The following is a 22,286-nucleotide window of genomic DNA, read 5'->3' as shown; positions in this document are numbered from 1 at the left end:
ATTTCCATTTGCAGATTTGTTTTTTTTTTTGTAGAATTTGTATAAAAAAAGCAAAAAAACGTCATCAGAGGGACCAAATTAAAAGCAAGGACTATATAATACAAAATAAATAAAAAAAAAATTCTAACGAAATCCTTTAAACAATTCAACTATATAAAGAAGTTTCAGCTAAATACTACCTACATTCTTTTGTTCAGTTTGTACCTGATGGAAATCTAGAATCATTGCATTTGATAAAAGCTTGAATTTTTAAAATAAAATTAACGACAGGCGGTGCCATTGTAAATGCAAGTACTTTATGCAGGAAGTTTTAATTGTACTCTAATGTCCGATTTTGTTTTTTTTTTTTTATTCCTTCTGTCGTGTTTTTTTAATGCAAATGTCAATGTAAGTCTTTGTCTAATTTTGCACATTTTTTGTTACTGAAGAAAATAGAATTTTTTTAATACTCTCGACTAATGTAATATATATATTATTCAAAAGGAGTCAGTCTACTGAGAAAAGGCTGAATAAAATAGTCCATCCGGAAACTTTGAATAAGTAACATCTGTTTTGTTACATTTATCTTTTAGTTGTTTATTTTTGCTGAAATGACAAAATTTTAATTATTTTAATAGGTACTCATAACATAAAAACGAACAAATGGATTTCATGTTTTTTTGCGGAAGTTTATTTGATTTACCTGCTCCAACAGTGTTTTTGTAAATTTTCAAATTGTTTTAAAATATTTTGGGTCTAGATAAATCATATTAAGGTCACTGTGCTAATATAGGCTATTAAATACGCAGAAATTTGGGGACAAGGAATAGTCACACTGGTCAGTTTTGAATGTTTCCAGTTCAATCCAAAAGCTAATTAAAAATATGTAGTAAACAAAAATTATTAAGAAAATTTGTGTGAAAATTTAATAAATAAATTGCACGACTGGGGTCGCACGTACTTGCTCTTATGCTTAAAGTAACTATAATGTTAAAGCTTTTTATTCAAGAAATTTAAAATTTGATATTTTGAAGAAATTTTATAAGTAGTATAAAAAAATTAAATCTGTTTTTATAATTAATTAAACTCCGTTTTAAATTATCTTAAAACAAAAAACAAATATGCCATTTTATTTCTTGTATAAAAAGGTATTTTTAGAAAAAAATTTTCGAAAATTGTAGGAGCCGTTTTTTAAAAAAATAATTTTTTATGTATAAAAATTTTTTAACATTTTTCAAAAAAAAAGTTGGAATGCCATTTTGAAGAAATAATTAATTTACACATAAAAACTAAATTTCAAAATTTTTCATTGATCCGTTTTCAAAAAATTGATTTTTCAAAAAAAAATTTTGAAATATTTTTTAAAAATCCAAAAATGCGTTTTTTGAAAATTTTCTAAATTTTTAATATTATCTTTACTTACACACGTTTGTGTAAAAATTTTCATTAAAATCGGGTTAATGTTGTATGAGATATTCAGAAATGAAAAAACCCGTTCTATGACAGGTACCGTTAATAACGGTACAAAAAATATTTTTTTTATTTAAAAAGTGGGTTCTTATGTGTAGTACTACACACAAAAATTTTAATCAAAATCGTTAGAGCCGTTTTTGAAAAAAATTAACTTTTCTATTTCCGTTATATGGCAGGTACCGTTAGTTTTGGTCATAAAAAAAAAATTTCAATTTCCCCTCTAGGGAATCACCAAAAACTGCTAACTACCAAGTTTGAAGAAAATCACTTCACTCGTTTAGGCTGCAGCTCCAGATAGAGACAGACACACAGACAGACAGACAGACAGACAGACATACAGACAGAATTGCCGGACCCACTTTTTTGGCATTCTCAATCATCGTAATGTCATGTAAAATTGTTATCTCGAGTTCGATTTTTTTTACGAATCCTAAACTTGCCCTATAGTACCTATATCGCAATTAAAAAATCGTGGATTTTAAATTTGTTTACTATATTGTGTATACTTTAAACCTCATTTTGAAAAAAAAAAAATGTGAATAAATAATATTCAAACAAAAAAAATAAAAGTTTGATGATGGATCAAAAAAAAATATTTAGTTAAAACTTTCAGAGCTTCACGGTTCAAACATATAAACTTTTTTTTTTAAATTGTTTGTATTATCTAAGAGTTTTTGCTCGAAAGCGTTTTTTTATTTTCAATGCATGGATTTTCCAAAAAAAGAAGATGAAATAACCTTTGGGAAAAATTATTTTAAGATTACAAATTTAAATTTGAAAACAACAGAAACACTTAGAATTAAAGACTTAACTTCAATTATTGAAGTGAAGTGATTTAAAATTTCAAAATTATCTTTAAAGATTCTATTGGCCATCAAACAAATTATGCCACTTATTTTTTGTTTTAACAAAGAATTTTCATAAAAATTAAATTAAAAAATTGGTTAACATAAAATTTTTAGACATTTAAAAAAAAGATAAAAAAAATATTATTCGAACAATGAAATTAAAGTTATAAACAGTAGGGTGGCTCAAAAAAATCAAAATTCTTTTTTTGATTTGGTACTCCAAAAAATCGATTGCTAGACACTTCTAAAATATACACACCAAATATGAGCTCTTAATATTAATGGGAAGGTCCTCCGCTTCGCAATTTTCCATTTTTACATCAAGCTTCTACTAAAAAAAAAATCATTTTTTTTTAAATCGACTTTTTAGCAAATTTCTTTACATATTCTTGTATGAAATTGAACGCTCTACAAAAAAGCATTTGGACACTTTTTTCGTTTATCTAACCGTTTAATACATATTTGAGGTCCAAAAATCGAGAAAATCCTTCAAAATTCGTTTTTTGTTCTTAATTTTGTAACAAATTGAAAAATTATAATAATTAAATGCGCAAGACATATTCTTGTAAAAAATAGGTTGTTCCACAAAAAAGGCCTTATTAACTTTTTTTATTAATCTAACCATTCTAAAGATATTCGAGGGCAAATTTAAAAAAAATTATAAAACATTTTTTACTTTTCAAAATTTTCTAATTCACTGAAAATTCATTATTTTCAAATTACCAAGATATATTCTTGTAGGAGCTTAAACGTTCTATAAAAAATTCTTTGGAATCAAATTGATTGCTTTAATATTCATATCCAAACCAATGCCCACTGATTTTAGGAGTTTTCTTATCGACTCGTATGCATTGCGATTTGGATACGATTATCTTTTAAACGGTTAAAGCAATCATATTGATTCCAAAGAATTTTTTGTAGAACCCCCTACAAGAATATATCTTGTTAATTTGAGAATAATGAATTTTCAGTGAAGAAGAAAATTTTGAGAAGTAAAAACTTTTTTTATTATTTTTTTAAAAACTTGACCTCGAATATCTTTAGAATGGTTAGATTGATGATAAAAGTTAATAAGATTTTTTTTGTCTAACAATCTATTTTCTACTAGAACATGTCTTGCGCGTATATTATAATATTTCAATTTGTTACAAAATTTAGAACAACTAACGAATTTTGAAGGATTTTCTCGATTTTGGACCTCAAATATCTATTAAACGGTTAGATAAACAAAAAAAGTGTCCAAATGCTTTTTTGTAGAGCGTTCAATTTCATACAAGAATATGTAAAGAAATTTGCTAAAAAGTCGATTTAAAAAAATGATTTTTTTTAGTAGAAGCTTGATGTAAAAATGGAAAATTGCGAAGTGGAGGACCTTCCCATTAATATTAAGAGCTCATATTAGGTGTGTATATTCCAGAGGTGTCTAGCAATCGATTTTTCGGAGTACCAAATCAAAAAAAATAATTTTGATTTTTTGACCCACCCTAATGAACAGCGTTTTCAAAAAATTGATTTAATATAAAAAAAACAAAAGGTGAATAGAACATCTTTTTACTTTGGTTTAATCTTTGAATTTCAATAAGAATGTCCTGCTGTGTAAAAAGCAAACAAAGTATTCTATAAAACTTCTAACATGAAAAATTTTTTTTTCGCAGATCATTGGAACCGTTTCAAAAAAAAATTCTATAACAAAATTGAAAAATTTTCCAATATTTAAGTTGTACCTATACCAATAAAAGGCAAATTATGTTTTAATGAATATATATACATAAAAATCAAGTTTCAAAAAAACTAATTGAAAATTTATTTTTTGTTAAACATTTATTTTTTATCCAAAAATTTTTTTTTTTTTTTTTTTTTTTTTATTTTTTTTCTCAATTTTCATATTAAATACAAATATTTGTACGAATTATATAAAAATGAATGTTCAAACAAAATTAATGTCCCATTGTATTCAAATTAACTTGTTAGAAAATATAGAATGTATTCATTCCTCCGAATAAGAATGTTTTCAAAACTGAATTTATGGAAAATTTTCTACCTGTTGTTCTTTTAAAAATCTTAACCTAATATATCTATCGATTATTATATGAATCTTTAAAATCTTAACCCCATCATAATACCTTTAGGCTCACATTTTATCAAATCAAAATGAAACTGAAATCGTCTCGAAAATTATTAAATTTTGTGCACTGCACTGAAATTTTATTGTTTTGCTTTTGTATGCCATTAAAATCAAATCGAAAATGTTATTATTATTATTATTATTATTATTATACTATACACTACTTTGCTTACTTCACTCTTCTCCTTGCAAAAAGCTTCTATAATGTATTTACAAATCCTTTAATCTTATCAAAACAGAGGGTTGACAAATTCAATATATGCAAATATAACTTTCTACGCACCAAGATACGACGACTTTTGCACAAAACAATACAATTATTCCAAAATCCTTTTCCCTAAGGACATAAGCTTAATTGTTGTTCTTGTTCGTTACCTAAAAGGCTCCTTAGGGAATGGGGGATATATGAAAAGCATTATTTGTAGTCGTTCGTCGTTTGTTCGTCGTTTGACGACATCATCCAGAGTTGGCGTCGGTCGGTCGTTGTACACGATCTTTGTTTCACAAATATAAATAAAATGAAAGGCAAGATATTAATCATGAAAGATATCCTCTTTGAAATAATTTAATTAAGAAGTCTTCAAGTCGTTTTACCAAATTTCCAAATAGAATTCAATATGCCTTGACTCTTTAGTTGGTTTTGATGGTATTGGTATACGCCTCCGCCTCCGCCTCCGTCTATCTGCCGTCGTTCTACATCTTCTTCGCCTACATCTTTGCCATCAGAGCCTTTAGGAATTAAATCAAAGGATGATTTCAGAGTATAAAATTTATTCAATCAATTAAAGGATTTAATTGATACTCTACAAGCTTCAAGCTCATCTTTTTTGTTTTTCAAGTGGTTTTATAGAATATTGCTAACTTTGGTAGCCAAATGTGGGCATAAGCATCATCATCGTATACAACATACCCATAAAGTGAGAATATCAATTAAATTTTCTCAACAACATAAAATTGTTTTTTTCCAGAGTTGTTTTGTTACTGGGGGCTTAAGAGAGTTTGAAAGTTCGAGAATGAGATGTTGGCAAAGATTCACTTTGTTAAAAGGTTCTTCTTCTTTGACAGTTGTTAACATTTAGTTTTCCACAAACTCATTTGTGTAATTGAATTTTGGTTTTGATGTTCAGCGGAACATTATATTTTCTCTCTCTCATCTTTGAATGAGCTGAGATCCACTTCAAAGATATGTGCGGTTGCCGTTGTTTGGTTGTTAAGATGAAGAAAAAATAAGAAAAACTCTGACTTTCACTTTTCAAAGCAATTTTCTTCAAAATAGAATTTGGATTTTTTACTTTTGTATTCAAAAAAAAAGGAAAAAGTTTGGAGAATTTGAAACTGTCCAGGAGTATGAGAGCAAAAAATGAAATATATTATGAAACAGAGAATACCTTAACTTTGTTAATGAGATTTTAGGTTCTTTTAACACAAAAGACACAGTGTACCTACATACTTATTCTAATGGTTTCGTCTAAGCATTTCGTAAGCAAATAGTTTGATTTCCTCAAAAATAAAAGATTGAAGAGTACCTTAATTTGATTGAAAGAAGTTGCACTCAGTTTGTTTCAAAATATTATGCGGAAATGTTTAAGGTACGGGTACCTAAACAACCCAATTAAAATTTGTTGATAATGTATTATATCCCATGGCGAAAATATTTGAACAAAAAGTGGTTGTCTGTAAAGTCGGTTTACGCACGATAATTTTACGTAATAATGTCATAAGGAAACAGATTTAAACATTATTTTTTTATCAACTTTCGTGTAAAAAAAAATTTAAGATAATAATAGCTTCTCATAGTTTAGTACTTAAGCTAAAAATTAAGACTTAAAATCTAGTACCAAAATTTGCGAAAGGTTTAACTGTATTAAGATTTGTCATTGTTTTGGTCCAAAAGTGTTTCGTTTCAAATTGTCATTTGTTCAAGAAAAATTTTCTCGATAACATTAAATGGTAGCGTATTAACTTTAACTATTTATATCTCCGAATTCACTTTTTGTGTCTAAGTTCACTTCAGGTCTTAGCCCTCCTTATGTTCTGTAATAAATAATGATTTTTTGAAATCACATAATTTTTCATTAAAAAAAAATTAACTTTTTTTCTTTGCACAATATTTGGTATTTTTTATATTATATGAAAGACTACTATATTATCAGAATACAAAATACCTAAGGTTTATTCAGTTTTCTATGTTCTCTAGGTAAACGGATATAAAGTGTCAAAAAAATATCATCTGATAACCGTTATCTGCGAATTCTGATTATGAAAATTATTGAAATTTTGTACAAATATATCTATCTATCAAAATAAAGAAGTTTTCAATTAAAAAAACAAAATCGAAAACGGACACAAAATTTGGGTTATAAGAAATTGTTTTTCCCGTTATTCCGTCAAATATTACTTTAGAAATTCAAATTTTTGTACACGCATGTGCAATAATATTATCTATAAGTTCTGTAAGATTGAGATTTTTAATATGTTTAAAAAAATCTTAAAAATAAAAAACCGCCCAAAATTTTGTTTTTTTTTTTTTTCAAAATTTAGAGCCTTAAAAAATTCGCATAAGATGACTATTTTGTTTGTTATCTTTCCAGTGGCATGTTTCAAATTGTCGAAAAAAATGTCCCTATCGATAACATATTTTCCGCCGGAAAACACATTTTCCATCCCAAATGGCATCGTTTTTCTTGGGTGCAGCCAGGGTTCATCGATTTATATGATGTTCTCTCGTCAAAAATATAAAATTCCTATTTTGAAGAAAAAAAAAAAAACATCTTTAATTCCCTTTATTAAAATGCATTTTTATTAAAAAAAAGTTCAAATCGGTAATAATTTTTTTGAAAACTATTTTTTTTTTTCATTTCTTCATTTTAAGTAGAAACACTGTGGTGTATACGTAATTTTTTTTTTTTCAAAACAAAAACTTCATCAGAAAAACATTCGGTAATTATATTAGTTAGCTTTTTTATGATACAAGAATTTGATACCCTTAAGCCTGAACTACATCAAAACACAAAGTCAAAAAAGTACAAAAAAGTAAACATGATGTTTTTTCTTCTTCCCCCTAGTAGCTTGTTTGTATATCTCTCTTTCATTTTAAAAAAATATTCGATTCAAAAAGCTTGAACAAGACCAAGCTTTCAATTTTCACAAAGTTTTAAAAACTAATACACTCAAACAATATTTTATATCCTTTCCGTAAGGTAGCTCTTCGACTACATAGTTCCTGTCATTTTGCGTAAAAAAAGCTCTTTTGACAAACAATTGAAATTTCAAATACAGTCGATTTCCTATAAGTCGTACTACCTTTAGTTCAAATTTTCCTCTAAATCAAATATTTTTACCGTTTTTAATGAAACCGCCTGCAGCAAAAAGATTAAATAGATTCCTCTCAGTCAAATTTCCCTCTAACTCGAACCAATTTTCGTGTCCTGTGACAATTCGACTTAGATGGAGTTGACTGTAATTTGTTTATTTTTTCAATTTTTTTTTAATTTGAAATTTCAAAACTTCAAATTCAATTAGTCAATTTTTTTCCAACAGATGTCAGGTAAATATACATGTGATTTTTATATTTTGAGCTTTGTTTACTTTTTCGTACTTTTTTGAATTTGTGTTTTGATGTAGTTCAGGCTTTAATCTGAAAATCTACCAAAATTCCAAAGAAGCGTCTTTAAAGTTTATTACACTCTTTTTTTAAGACATGTTTTTTTTTGCCAATTAAAAGAATGAGGTTAACAAATTCTACATCACTTTAAAAACCCTTATAAAAGCGAAGACATGCTTTTATATAAACTAACGTTTTGAGCGATGATTCCCAAACGTTTCATAATGATCTATAGGTATCATTTAAAGTCTTTTCACATAAAAATTGAATTTATCGAAAGTGCTTTATTGATACTGCTTGATGTTAAAATAATGTTTGGAAAAATTTCATCAAAAGTTACTTAAAATCATAGTGAATTAATAGACAGATTAAGGTGATTATTTACTAACTATATACCTAAATTATATTTGTAAGGTTTATAAATTTTAAAATCGATGAAATTTTCTACTGAGCCATTATAGCCAAAAAAAAAAAGGCACCTTAAAAAAAATGATGCCCACTTTAAATGCCCTTCCTAAATAAAAAGATTTCCGCTTAAAATAACCCGACTAACGAATTTGTATCTATAAAGCTTTACAGGTGTTAATGTAGCTCCTGTAAAGCTGTATAGAAGGCATATTGTTTGTTGGGAAATGGAATTCGCTTGAATTATGCTAGATTTAACGTGAATTTCATTTCATTTTAATGTGAATTCTCATCTTAATAAACCTATTAAAAATACAAATTTTAAAATTATCGTCAGACTTCAGCTTAAAGTTTATCATACTTGATTCCAACAGCGCTTAGTGACCCAATACAGTTGTGGGATCGATCCCCCAGTGACTGCCAATTTTTTTTTTTAAATGTTTAAAAATAAGAATACGAAGATTTTCCTCTTAAATTGAGCGGATTTGTTTTTAATTTGCAAATTCAAGAAATTAAAAAGAAATATCCACTTAATTTAAGATGAATTTTATCTTGGCAAAAAACTTGATTTAATTCGGAATCCGCTTGTTTTTAGGTGGTCTTTTTTTCCCGTTATGTATCACAAACACAAATTATTCATAAATATTGTAATACTCCACTAAAGTTACTTATTTAAATCAATAATATTTTAATTTGACATACAAAAATTACAACTTTACTGAGCGCCAACAGAACAGATCCACTGAGATTTTTTTTCTTTTATTTAAATGGAAAATAAAAACTGGCTTGTGTTCAATATTTGATTCTAAGTTTCAGTTGTATTTTTAGACCTAACTTTTATTTTAAAAATGTATTCAAATGTTCCACAATTAAATGCAAAACGCCAATAATTTATTGCTTGAAAGCGAATTAAAGATTTTAACATAATTTAACTAATAACTTGAACTTAAATAAAGATGTAAACCTTAAATATATTATCTGGGCGTTTCTCATAAATTATGATAATTTTTCGTGTTATCTTTCTTGATTTCTGTCTTTTGCTTTGATTGAAAGTACAAATATACCAAAAATACAAAAAAAAAGTTAGCAATCAATTCTGCATCATTGGTGAAAGTTCTAACAAAAAATAAAAACAAATTTAAATAAAAACAAATCTGGAATTGTATATTTTTATTGGTTTTATTACGACCTGAGGCTCATTTCCAGTTTAATACAAATATATGTTTTATGGCTAAAAGGTTTCATTTTTTTGATATAAAAGAGCTTGAAAGCTTTTTATATGTTTTGAGTTGGTCGTAAGTGGCCCATCATCATCATCATTCTCATCATAATAAAATATAACCTGCACGCAGATGTTTTATCTTGTAACCATTCTACTTCTCGTAATTTCTTCCTCGGTTAAAACGGAAGCAGTAAAAGTAATTTTACGACAGCCACCAAATAATGACACACGCATAATAGGAGGTCAACCAATTGAAATCACGTCAGCCCCTTGGCAAGTCGCCATATTGTACTCCAATGAATTCGGTTGTGGAGGATCTGTGATTAGCAAATGCTTAATCTTGACAGCAGCACATTGTCTAATGGGTACCCCAATCGGCACACTCTCAATTCGTGCTGGTTCCTCGAGACATGCCAGCGGAGGTCAAGTGAGGAAAATATCACGAATAATTCTTAATTCCGAATACAATGCCAAAACAAGCAACAATGACATTGGAATAATGAAATTACGTGCGCCTCTGATATTGAATCAATTCATCACTCCTGTCGGAATTGCTTCCGATTATTGGCCAGCAGCTGGGACGAGTTGTCAGGTTACGGGCTGGGGTGTGACGCGTGAGTCATCGGAAAATCCAGCGAATAAGCTGAGGGAAGTGACTGTTCAGATTGTATCGCAGGGTAAATGTAAGTGGGACTATAATAGGAAAAGAATTAAAATTACGGAGAATATGATTTGTGCGGGAGCAACTAATGGAGGGAAGGACGCTTGTCAAGGTGATTCTGGTGGACCTTTGGTGTGTAATAAGGCTCTGGTTGGGGCTGTTTCGTTTGGAGATGGGTGTGGGCGGGCAGAATATCCGGGAGTTTATACATCGGTGGCGAAAAAATCAAAGTGGATTAGAAATGTTATGGCGAAGTATAATAATTGTTAAATTTGGATTTTTTGTAACTCAAAATAAAATAATAAACAAATTATAATTTGTAAATGTTTTATGTTTAATTGAAATAGGTGTGTGGAATTAGTGTACAAAGTGATATTTTCTGCAAATAAAAAAATACCACGAGTATAAACTGATATTAAGGTAAAGCTATAGTCGATAGCTAGTAAGAGACTTATTTGCTTTTAAAAAATAAATTATTTTGAAAAGAGCTTTATGTCTTTCTTTTTTTTTTGAAATTTTTTTAACCTACACGATAAAAAAGACCACCTACCAAGCAGACTCTCTATTTAATATTGAGCTGATTTTTGCATGGTTATTTAGTGGAGTAACTAAAGCTCAAAAATTGGCAATATTAGGGAACCCGGCCGAACAGCTTAGATTTTGATGATCTTTTTTTGCAAACGTCGGTAATTAAAAATACTTTAAAGTCTATAGATTAAAAATTGCCGGTGTTGCCGTTTTGATTTTTTAAATTTAATTGAAGATTTTTGTGTACAAAAAAAATTTTTTTTCAAAAATTTTTCTTAAATTTCATAAATTAATTGATGACAAAAGATTGTCTAGGAAATTCAAGGAAAAAAATATATGGGAGTGAGGGACAATCTTCCATAGTTCAAGCGATAGATGCAATTTTCTTATTATTTGACTTCAAACACAAAAAAAAATATTTGAACACAACGGCAACACCTACAATATTCAAATATACATTTTTTAAAAGCTAGAAGCTAAGTCATATATGTTAAATTAAAATTAAGTTACTTGAATGAACGGCTTTTGAGAGAATGGTAATTGAACTCAGATTTTGAAAAAAAAAATTCTTGAAAAAATTTTAACATGTCGTTTTTTAAACTTGGTCGTAATATAAAATGCATTTATTTTCAAATTTTTTTGGCCGCATTTATTATTATTTCAAATTATAAAAGGAAATGTCAATATGTGTTACGGTTTATGAAAAAAATTAAAAAGTATTTCATTTTCGAAGAACTTTTTTTAATAAAAGTTTTGAAAATTAGTGTACTTATTTTTTTTTTAAAGTTCAACATCTAAACATAAAATTATTTTTTATTCATTTAATAACCCTTACTGTTGAAAGTTAAATTTCAATGCAAAAATTCAGTTTTAATAAAAAATAACCATTGAAATTGAAGTAATTTTTCATTTTTTTTTTTCAAAAGTGTGATATATTTTACCTTTTTTGCTTCGAAATTCAACTGATAATATTTATGGCCAAAAATAAATAAATTCATATTTTATTATAAATAGTTTGGAAAAAAGTCATTTTAAATTTTTCTAATATAATTTTTTTTTTAATTCTGAGTTTGAGGACCATTTTTTCAAAAAGTCTTGATCAAATTTAGTGGATTTAAATTTAAGAGATAAGAATGAGCTTCTGGCTTTTTAAAAATGTATTTTAAAATATTGTAGGTGTTGACGTTGTTTTCAAAATATTTTTTTTTTTGTTTGAGGTCAGAATGTTAGAAAATTTCATTTATCGCTTAAACGATGGAAGATTGTCCCTTACTGCCTTTTATATATTTTCCTTAAATTACCTAGAGAATCTTTTGCTATCATTTGTTTTATGAAATTTAAGCAAAAAAAATGGTTTTGTTAAAAAAAATTTTAATTTTAATTTTAATTTTAAAAAACAATACGGCAACACCGGCAATTTTTAATCTATAGACTTTAAAGTATTTTTAATTACCGACGTTTGAAAAAAAAAATCGTCAAAATCAGAGCTGTTCGGCCGGGTTCCCTAATAATTTGCTTTAGTTACTCTACTAATTTGCCAAGATGACTTTCATCTAAATTAAGCGTAAAAAATTTTCTTAATTTCTTGAATGTAGTAATTTTAAAGAAATCCACTTATTTTAAAGACATTTTAATTAAAAAAAAAAAAAACTAGCAGCTACTGGGGATCGATCCCACTCTTGGGTCTCTAGGTGAGTACTTTACCATCAGGCTATCTCACCGTTGAAAACTAGTATGATAAACTGCAACAAAAGCTGAAGTTTCCAAAAAATTGAAAAATTTGTTTATGTTTTTTCAACTACCAAAAAATTAAGACTATTTCCACATTAATTTAAAATGATCTCATTTAATCTTTTAAAATTATCTTTTAATATTAAGACGTGTGCACAAAAAATTACAACGGAATATTTTAATTTTTTTTTAAGATGAAAATTCTTATTAAAATGAAATGAAATTCGCCTTAAATTAAATAGAATTGAAGGCGATTTCTTTTTTAAGCAAATTCCACTTATTTTAAGCGGAAATCTTATTGTTTTAAAAGGGTGGAATTTAAAGTTTGCATAGTCATATTTTAAGGTGAAACCTTTTTCCTCCGTTGATTATAAAATGTTCATTTTTGGTTTTGCGAAATATTTCATATTTTTATAAATAATACAAGATAAACATTTTTTTTTAAATCAGTCTCACGATATAAAAAAAATCTAAAAATTCTTTTTACCTATTCAAAAATTAAATACCAGATTGTTTTTAGTCATAAAAACTAATTAAGATACTTTTTTTCAAACTCTTATTTTTAAAAGCAGTTCTTTTGACGATCAATCGGATGTTGAAAAATCTTTTCTATTCATTTTAGCCTAAATTCTCGACACTCTGCTGGTTCTTTATAATGTCTAAACAAATCCCCTTTCCTTTCCAGCCCTTTTTTCGGGCTTATGTAGTTCATTTTTTTATTTCAGCAATAAACTTTTGTTTACGTTCAAACGAGTCGCAGATGTGCCAAAATTTGGTATCCTAAAGAACTTTATTAAAAATGAGATTTTCTTCAAACTTTTTTTAAGACCAAAGCTTAAGGTACTTACCATGAGAGAAATAGAAAATAATTTTTCTTTTTAATCGACTCTAAAGATTTTGATTAAAATTTTCGTGAGTAATGTTGCAGATTTATGATAACTTTTGAACCGTTAGTAACCCTCTGTAGGCACACCTCTTTTTTGTGAATTTGGTTTATACTTTTTCATGTCGCTAGAACTTTTTTCGGTCTCACTATTTTGTAGAGAATCATATATGAAATTAATGTAGAACTTTCCGAGGAATTCGAATAATGTATTCGCAATTCCAAAAAAATGTATTTTCACCCTTATAAAGACACTTTTTTGTGACCACTTTTTATTTTTGTCCTGCCAAATTCGCACCCGTGTGCCGACAGAGTGTTAACGGAAATCGCCATAGAATTGTTTTTTTTTTTTTTCGTTTCAGAACATCTCTTACACAGCTGAACCGATTACAACGAATTTTTAGAAAATTTTCAGAAAATAGATTTTCGGATTAAAAAAAAAAATTCAATTTTTTTTTCGAAAAATCAATTTTTTGAAAACGTTTAGTAGTAAAATACTTTGAAATTTCGTTTTTAAGTGAAATTTAGTCATTTCTTCAAAACGGCATATCTACAGAATTTTATTTAAAAATGTTAGAAATTTTTTTTAAATAAAGATTTGCAAAAGGCTCCAACGATTTAAAATTTTTTTAAATAAAGACTAAAAACTGTGTTTTTAGTTTTAAAGGATGGGCGTGAAAGAATGTTATACCTTTCTATTTAACCAACCATTTATAGTAGTTTTTGACTCAATATTCTATTAAGCTACGTTTAAGAAATTTTTCCTTGTAATTAGATCATTCAAATGACATTTGTACGAGTCACTGTGGTGTATACGTAACATTTTTTTTTCGCTTTACTATGATTTACCTTAAATAAACCTGTTACCACCAAGAAATAATAATGGATCATTAATCAGGTAGGGATGTATGGGAAGTATTCTTTTTTTAATTAAAGACAAGATATCTTAAACCTTCCAAAAAGAAAAAAAAAATCAACATAGGGATAACATCTAAACTCACATGCATTCTAATACAAATCCATAACCTTCCCCAACAATGAAAATAAACAAAGAAAAAAAAATCAGTTCTTTAATCATAAATTCCAGTTGAGCATCCGAATGAGTTAACGTCAAATTCAACCTTAACCTCACTTCTTTGGTTGCACACAAACAAACACAATATATCCCAACTCAACACACTTCCCACAACACATTGATAAAACTTTGTAGGATTAGATTTTTTTTTTTTTTATTTTTATTTTTTTCTACCAGAAAATGTAATTAATCTGAATTTTATTTCATTTCAGTGTGCAACTGCAACTCAGCAACTGCAACGAAAAGCTTTCTACTCTTCTAGTTTTTCGTTCGTTATAGAGATAGTTTTTCTCCACTCTCCTATGAGTCGGTTGTGCCCTTTTTACTCGGACTATGTTTGCGGTTTTTTTGTTTGCCAGCAGAACTTGCCGCAGCTGCAGCAGCAGATTTCTTCCTGCTATTTCTCAGGATACTCTTTCCCTTATTGACGGAATTGTTTGGCGGTGGTTTTGGTTTTGGTGGTTTCAGTTCAACTCTCACAAACAAATCATAATTGAAATCCATGCATGTGCGTCCTGTTGAAAGCATCAGCAAAAACCAGACAACAACAACAACAAAAAAATTAGAATGAAACATTTAAAATTTTTTGAACATCACACAAAAATGTCTAACATTCATACCAATTTTTTTGTTCCATCATAAATGAAAATGGAAAAAAAAGTTCAAAAATATACAAACCATAGCACAACTCCTCGCCACATTCAGGACATGTCAGCAGTCTAGTCACGATGACCCCGGATTTGTTTTTTATTTTTTTGATGCCATTGTTAAGGGTGAATTCTCTCTTGTCACGTGCTTCCGTTTTAAGCTGAAGCTTGCCCATTTCCACCAAACGACTAAAGTACTCCTCCTCGAGTTTGGATTTTGGCCTCAGTGTGGTCAGCATTTTCCAATCAATGGGAACAGCACAAAGTTCCATTAGTACAACGTCGCGCATTTCGCTAGGGGTTGGATTCGTATATGTATAAATCGGTTCTCGTTCGCCATTGTGCTTAAGTAATTTTCGCACTTCTTTTCTGGGAGCTTTGAATGAAAAATCCTTATCTTTGATTTTTATTTCTTCAGAACGAACTTTAATAGGTCGCATTTTATAGTCGGGCACTTTTTCCATCAAGCGTTTTATTTCTTCTTTAGATTGGATGATATTTTTGCTAAGATCCAAAACTGGAACAATGGTTTTCTTTTTTCCAAGAATGTCCTCGAGTTTGTTCATTTTTCTACAGGGATGTGGTGTATAGAAAAGAAGTTGATTAATTAAAGAAAAAGAATTGTAAAGGATATAGAAGTAAGGTACTTTTTGAATGAAAAGAAAACAGAAATTTATACAATCGAAGGAAGTAGTGTGCACTACATTTATTGATTAAATATATGGAATAGGGAAGTGGTTGCTATGAAACTGCTTTCAAGCTAAAAATACTGTAAGTGTTCCTTCCATTTCTCCAAATATTTGTTAAGATTTAAGTCTGAAGTTTTTAGCAGTTAAAATTCAAAATAAAAAATATTAACCCTAGTTTACCGCACGCAAAATAATGCAATAACCAAACTTGGGGGTTCGCGCGAACCCCAAAGCTTTTATGCACCTCTAATGGTTCATTATCAACAATTTGATGCATTCTCTCTTTCTGTTATTGATTAAGGTGACAGTTGCGGTGTCTTTTTATGATAACACGTATATATAACAGGTATATTTTTGCCAAAATATACCTAATAAAAATTGTTGAAAATAGTCCATTTAAAGTCTTGGGGTTCGCATGAACCCCAAGTTTGGTTTGTGACTTTTTTTCAGAAAAAAATTCCAGAAAATTATATAAAACCGCTTTTATGGAAAAAAGACAAAAAACGTAAACAAAAATGAATTTCGTTCACTGAGTTTTCATCCCAGGTCGAAAAAAACGATTTAGAAAAAAGTTAAGCATGCGTTGGGGTTCGCACGAACCCCAAGTTTGGTTTGTGACTTTTTTTTCAGAAAAAAATTCCAAAAAATAATATAAAACCGCTTTTATGGAAAAAAGACAAAAAACGTAAACAAAAATGAATTTCGTTCACTGAGTTTTCATCCCAAGTCGAAAAAACGATTTAGAAAAAAGTTATAACCATTTAAACATGCGTTGGGGTTCGCACGAACCCCAATTTGTAAACTAGGGTTAAAGATACAAAAATCTGCTATAGTTTATTTGAAAGGTTTTAACCTTAAAGTGAATACTAACTAATAAAGAATTTTTAAAAAATTCAATCATTCAATAGGGTAAATTGGGGTAAACGGTGATGGTAAAAAAAATATTTTCTAAATGGTAGGCTGTAGATAGTTAATTTTTTTAATCGATAAATAAATTTACTACAAAAATTTAAAATGGTTTACCTAGGTAATGAAAAAAAAGAGTGTGTGTACATGTACACGCGACTGAAGTTATACTTCTCATTCAGTATATATAAATGAATTTCATTTGATATTTTTAATTTCTATTATTAAATTAATTAATCCACACTCCGTTTTTTACATTTTTATCAAGTGAACAATAAATTAATTCTTTCATCCTCCTTGCGTCCATGTAGTTTTCAATTTAATCTGTGAAATTTACTTATGTTGTGCGGTTCAGAACGTACGGTATATGGTTAACGAAAGTAAATAAATTGCGCATAAAATGTGCGATATATTAATTTTATGAGAATTGTGTATGCTTCAGCACTAGTAGTAGCAATATGGAACTTGCAGGGTTGCTACAAAGCTGAAAAGTAAGCTGAGCTCAGCTCACAGCTCAGCTCAAATTTTGAGCTAGCTCACTTTTGAGCTATGTACCATAGCTCAGCTCATTTGAGCTGAGCTGAAAGTGAGCTGAGCTGATGGTTGAGCTGAGCTGATGGTTGAGCTGAGCTGTTGGGTGAGCTAAGGTAAAGTGAGCTGAGCTGAGCTGTGATGGGTGAGAGGATACATTGATTTTTATTTGGAAAGTATAATGAAATATGAAGATATTTTAAAATTTTATATAACACCATAGCTTAAGATGTTTGGTTCTAGTTATTAATGGAATTATTTTAACACATAGATATTTTTATAAATAAGACAGATAATTTTTCGTGATCTTTTCTCTTGGTGTTTTTGATAGTAAATATATTTCTATTTTTTTAGTAAAATATTTCTTTTTTTATCATAAAAAAAAAATTCAGGTACAATCCGGTTTTTCGACTTTTTTCAAAATTCCGAGAAAATCGGTTTTGAAAGTTCGGGTAAATTTTTTTTTTTTCGAAAAAACCACCAATCTTTAAACGCTCCTGGAAGCTAAACCGCTTTAGAGCAATTTTTGGGAGTGATGCCAAATGATAGCTTGTGTCATGGGCCTACGCTTTGCACATTGTCAGATATTTAAAAAATCGCCTTCCATGTTAAACCGACACATCATGCCTATTTTTTCAGAATCGTGCTTATTTTTTTTTTTACTTTAAGTTCTCCCGGTTTGAGAACGCGTGGACCTACAGGGATGGAAATTGTACCCAAATGTAGGTTAAAGTCCCCGCTACCTTTTGGCATCAAAAAATTTTATTTTCATTTTCTTCAAAATTCCGCGATATAGGCGTTGGAACGCTTTGATCTAGAGACAGGGGAGTGGTGCCATATGAAAGCTTATATTCTCAGCTAGCCGATAGTGGTATAATCCGGTTTTTCGATTTTCTTCAAAATTCCGAGAAAATCGCGTTTGAAAGTTGGAGTAAAATTTTTTTTCGAAAAATCCCCGAATCTTTGAACGCTCCTGGAAGCTAAACCGCTTGAGAACAATTTTTGGGATTGATGCCAAATGATAGCTTGTGTCATGCGCCTACGCTTTGCACATTGTCAGATTTTTAAAAAATCGCCTTCCATGTTAAACCGACACATCATGCCTATTTTTTCAGAATCGTGCCTATTTTTTTTTTAATTTTAAGTTCTCCCGGTTTGAGAAAGCGTGGACCTACAGGAATGAGAGTTGTACCCAAATGTAGGTTAGAGTCCCCGCTACCTTTTGGCATCAAAAAAATTTTTTTCATTTTCTTCAAAATTCCGAGATATAGGCGTTGGAAGTTGGGGCGCTCTCTTTCAGCTCAGCTCACTTTCAGCTCAGCTCAAATGAGCTAAGCTATGAACTTTTTTCAACCCTGGCAACTTGCCACATGGAAATTACCACATGCAACTTGCACATGCAACTTGCCACATGTAACTTGCCACATGCAACTTGCCACATGTAACTTGCCACATGCAACTTGCCACATGCAACTTGCCACACGCAACTTGCCACATACAACTTGCCACATGCAACTTGCCACATGCAACTTGAAACATACAACTTGCCACATGCAACTTGCCACATTACCCATGTAACTTGCAACGTGTTGTGTGTTTTATGTTTGCCGTACTGCGGCGTACTGCATTTTTAAATACTAAAGTACTGCCTACTATAAAGGTGAAACGACAGCCCTGCTACCCAGGGTGATCGCGTCATAATCCCTTTGACATTCTTGTCAAAAAGTAAATTTTCATACCCACCCTCCCATAAGAAGTATAACTTCAAAAAATTTGAAAACAAAGTTATGAATGGTTTTCTAAAACGAAAAATGAAAAAGATCTTCGACAATTTGAAAGATGCCACTGGAAACACAATAAAAACTAGGCACCTTATACGAAATTTTTTTGAAGGTCTTACACTTCGATATATCGACACGTGAGTTCTTATTTGTCCTATAGACTATTTTTGCCGAAAAAGAGTTATAGATGACATCTTATAGTTTCGACCACGCTCTTTCGACTGCTGAAATCAGATTCGTCCTATCTCTTTTAGTTTTCGAGATAAAAAAAAATGATTTTGTCCTATAGACCAAATTTTTTCGATCAATTTTATGCTTATTTGTCCTATATACGTTTTTGTATATGCAGTAGGACAAATACTGCGGCTTTATAATCATGCAAAATTCGTGCTTAAATGTCCTACATCCAATGAAGTCATATTTTTCACACAAAATGACTAACGTCCTCATAATAGCTCCTCCTATAGGAAGAAGCGAAATAGTCAAACTTTGAAGTCATTGCATTGCCAAAAGTATCGTTGCTTAATGCTAAGGTAACCATCTCTGATAAAAAAAATGAAGGACATCATCCATATCGTCCCGTTTCTGCGTGAACCACGTAAATATACATTTTTCTTGAAATTACAAATATGAATTGAACAAAAGGAAATCAAGTTATGTTTAGGACATATTGATGGACTAAAACCCTTGTATAATATTGAGTTTCGATTTCAATAAAAATGTTTGGTTTTCTGTTTTTGTGTCCTATATCCAATACAAATTCCACTGGAGAAAAAAATTTTTACCTTTTGTTTTTCATGGTGTCTGTAACTGTATGGACAGGTTTCCTATGTCAATTTTACAACTTTTTTTAAAAACTCAATTAAATCAATATTGAAAAACCATAACATGCAGATTGCTTTATGTAGGGTTGGGAAAAAACATACAAATCTCTGTGATTAGGCTCAAAAAAACAAGCAACCACCAATTTGTAGTTTAAAAACGCTCTCCTCAAAAGTTAAGTTTTTGAAAAACATACTTTTTTATCGTTTTTTGGGCCATTTTACCTATTATTTTTGAGAATTTTTCAAAACATCCAAAAAAATCTTAAACTTAAATTTTTTTAAGGTATTACTGATGCGCATCTCAAGTAGCACACTGGTGTATAAATTGGTGTAAATTCATTAATTTTGGTGTAAATTGAGAAAATTGAAAAAATATGGTGTATTTTTCAAATTAAGTGGTATAAAAATTATACCACTGTGTTTTTTTGTACAAAATTTCAACATTTTTTTTAATATTCCGTGCAAAAAATACGCCATATTTTTCAATGGCCGCCATTTAAAAAATGAAGACAGCGATTAATTATTCTACTATAATAGTATATAATATCGACCTAATAACCCCGCATTCTTAGTTTTTTCGATTCGTTTATATATATTATTAAAGAACTCTTCAAAAAAATGTAAAGACGACAAAAAAAACTATAATTTTTAAAAAACTGATTTTTAAAATCGAAAAAAAAATCATTAATTCATTGAAATTTTTGAGGCGCTCGATTTTTAGACGGGGTAGTATCTAAAATCAGTAGACAAAATGTGTTTCGTTCTTAAATTAGGCACTAAAATTCATATTTAATCATTAGTTTCTTATTATTGTGATGGTGAATATAAATTCATTTTCATTTCAAACTGTTTGAGGTAAAAAAATAAACTTTGGTTCAAATTATAAATCAGAATAATTTAAATGGTGTATTTTTTCCATAGATTTATTGTGTATTTTTTCAATTTCAAAAGAAAATTATAATTATAATTATCACCAAAAACCAGATCATTTTTTATATAACTAGCGGTATTTATATACCAAAATTGGTGTAATTTTTTAACCAGTGGTGTTTTTTATATACGAGAAAATGGTATATTTTTTATATTCAAAATGTATATCACGAAAGTGCAAAAAATACTCCAAATATTTTGGTGTATTTTAGACTTTTGTGCTAATTGAGATGTGTGTTGGTATTCTAAAATGATAACCGAATAACGTTAGAAACAATTTTTTGCCCTAAGTTTTTGATCTTTTTTTACCAGTTTTTTATTGATAGATTGATGAATGAATTTATAAAGTTGATATAAAATAGGTATGGTATAAAATTACATAAAAAATTGACAAAATATAGTAGGTAGTAAAATAAAAAAAAAGTTAATTTTTTTTAGCTTTTTCCATGAAAATGTGATTCCAAAAAATAATTTTTATACTTTTTAAACAACATATAGATTTGAATGTGGTTGTATTCTTGAGATGAAGTATAAGATTTTTTGATGAAATGATATAGTAGTTTTTTTGAAAGTTTTTATATAAAAAAAAACTTGACTAAATGAGAAAAGGAAAAACAAAGTTGTTTTTTTTTGTAAAATGCGACTATCTTTACAAAATTATTGGTTTTTTTCTAAGATACGTACAGATAAAAATAAAGTATAAATTTTTAGCTTAAATATCATGCTATGAGAAAATATTACTATTTTATAAGTTTTTATACAAAAAAGGCGTGCAAAAAATTAATTCAAAAAATTACTTTCACTGCATACACTGTTTACAGAAATAAATAAAAAATTATACATAATATTTAATATTAAACTATTATTTGTATAATATTATTAGGGTTGTAAAAAATCATTTTTTTAATGCATTTGTTTTCCATTAGAAATTAAAAAAAAGAATTATATCACAACTAAAAAATGTTTGCATTCAAAAAAAAATATATTTATGATAGGCACTGAAAAAAAACGCATTTAAAAAAAATTGTTGCAATTTAAAAATATTTTCATTGAAAATAAATATTTAACTGCAAATAAAAATATTTTGTATTAAAAAAAAATTGAAAAATGTGTACATTAAATATTTTTTTTTCGTCGGATTTCTTACAATTTTGTCTATTTGACCATACATCAGCTTTGTCAACTATACCTAACATTGTTCAACCAAATGTAGGTCAAATAGTCAAAATTGTAAGAAATTCGACGAATATTTAATAAAAAATATGTATTAAATGCACATACATTTTGCAATAATTTTTTCTTAATACAGAATATTTTTATTTGCAATAAAAATTTTATATTCAATGCAAATATTTTTCAGTTTTAATAAGTATTTTCTTTTTAAATTGATATTTCTACCACCCTAATGAGAACATCAGGAACCATTCCTTCACTCCTCTGGGTG

The 22,286-nt window shown here is 28.6% G+C and overlaps 2 protein-coding genes and 1 long non-coding RNA gene across 3 annotated transcripts in view; 1 reads left to right on the top strand and 2 right to left on the bottom strand.

Annotated features, from left to right (window-relative positions):
- Positions 1 to 10,587, top strand: part of LOC129919262 (trypsin beta-like) — a 48,194-nt gene extending 37,607 nt beyond the window's left edge. The window contains exons 2-3 of the mRNA XM_056000116.1: positions 9,263 to 9,289; positions 9,875 to 10,587. Of these exons, the coding sequence (XP_055856091.1) occupies positions 9,263 to 9,289; positions 9,875 to 10,587 (740 nt within the window). The remainder of the gene's footprint in view (positions 1 to 9,262; positions 9,290 to 9,874) is intronic.
- A 2,553-nt stretch (positions 10,588 to 13,140) lies between these two features.
- LOC129920039 (uncharacterized) lies at positions 13,141 to 13,788 on the bottom strand. Its single transcript, XR_008773172.1, has 3 exons — positions 13,701 to 13,788; positions 13,425 to 13,608; positions 13,141 to 13,364 (listed from the first exon to the last, which is right to left on the bottom strand). It is a non-coding gene; the product is annotated as an uncharacterized LOC129920039 (long non-coding RNA).
- A 987-nt stretch (positions 13,789 to 14,775) lies between these two features.
- LOC129920038 (uncharacterized) lies at positions 14,776 to 15,838 on the bottom strand. Its single transcript, XM_056001191.1, has 2 exons — positions 15,213 to 15,838; positions 14,776 to 15,049 (listed from the first exon to the last, which is right to left on the bottom strand). Exons 1-2 carry the CDS (start codon positions 15,745 to 15,747, stop codon positions 14,835 to 14,837), a joined length of 750 nt encoding a protein of 249 aa, XP_055857166.1. The 5' UTR covers positions 15,748 to 15,838; the 3' UTR covers positions 14,776 to 14,834.
- Between the last annotated feature and the right edge of the window lie 6,448 nt (positions 15,839 to 22,286).

The sequence above is a fragment of the Episyrphus balteatus genome, chromosome 4 (assembly GCF_945859705.1).
Source record: "Episyrphus balteatus chromosome 4, idEpiBalt1.1, whole genome shotgun sequence".
NCBI classification, from domain to species: Eukaryota; Metazoa; Arthropoda; class Insecta; order Diptera; family Syrphidae; genus Episyrphus; species Episyrphus balteatus.
The sequence above is the reverse complement of the archived record's forward strand: the minus strand, read 5'-3'. Positions and strand labels throughout refer to the sequence as shown.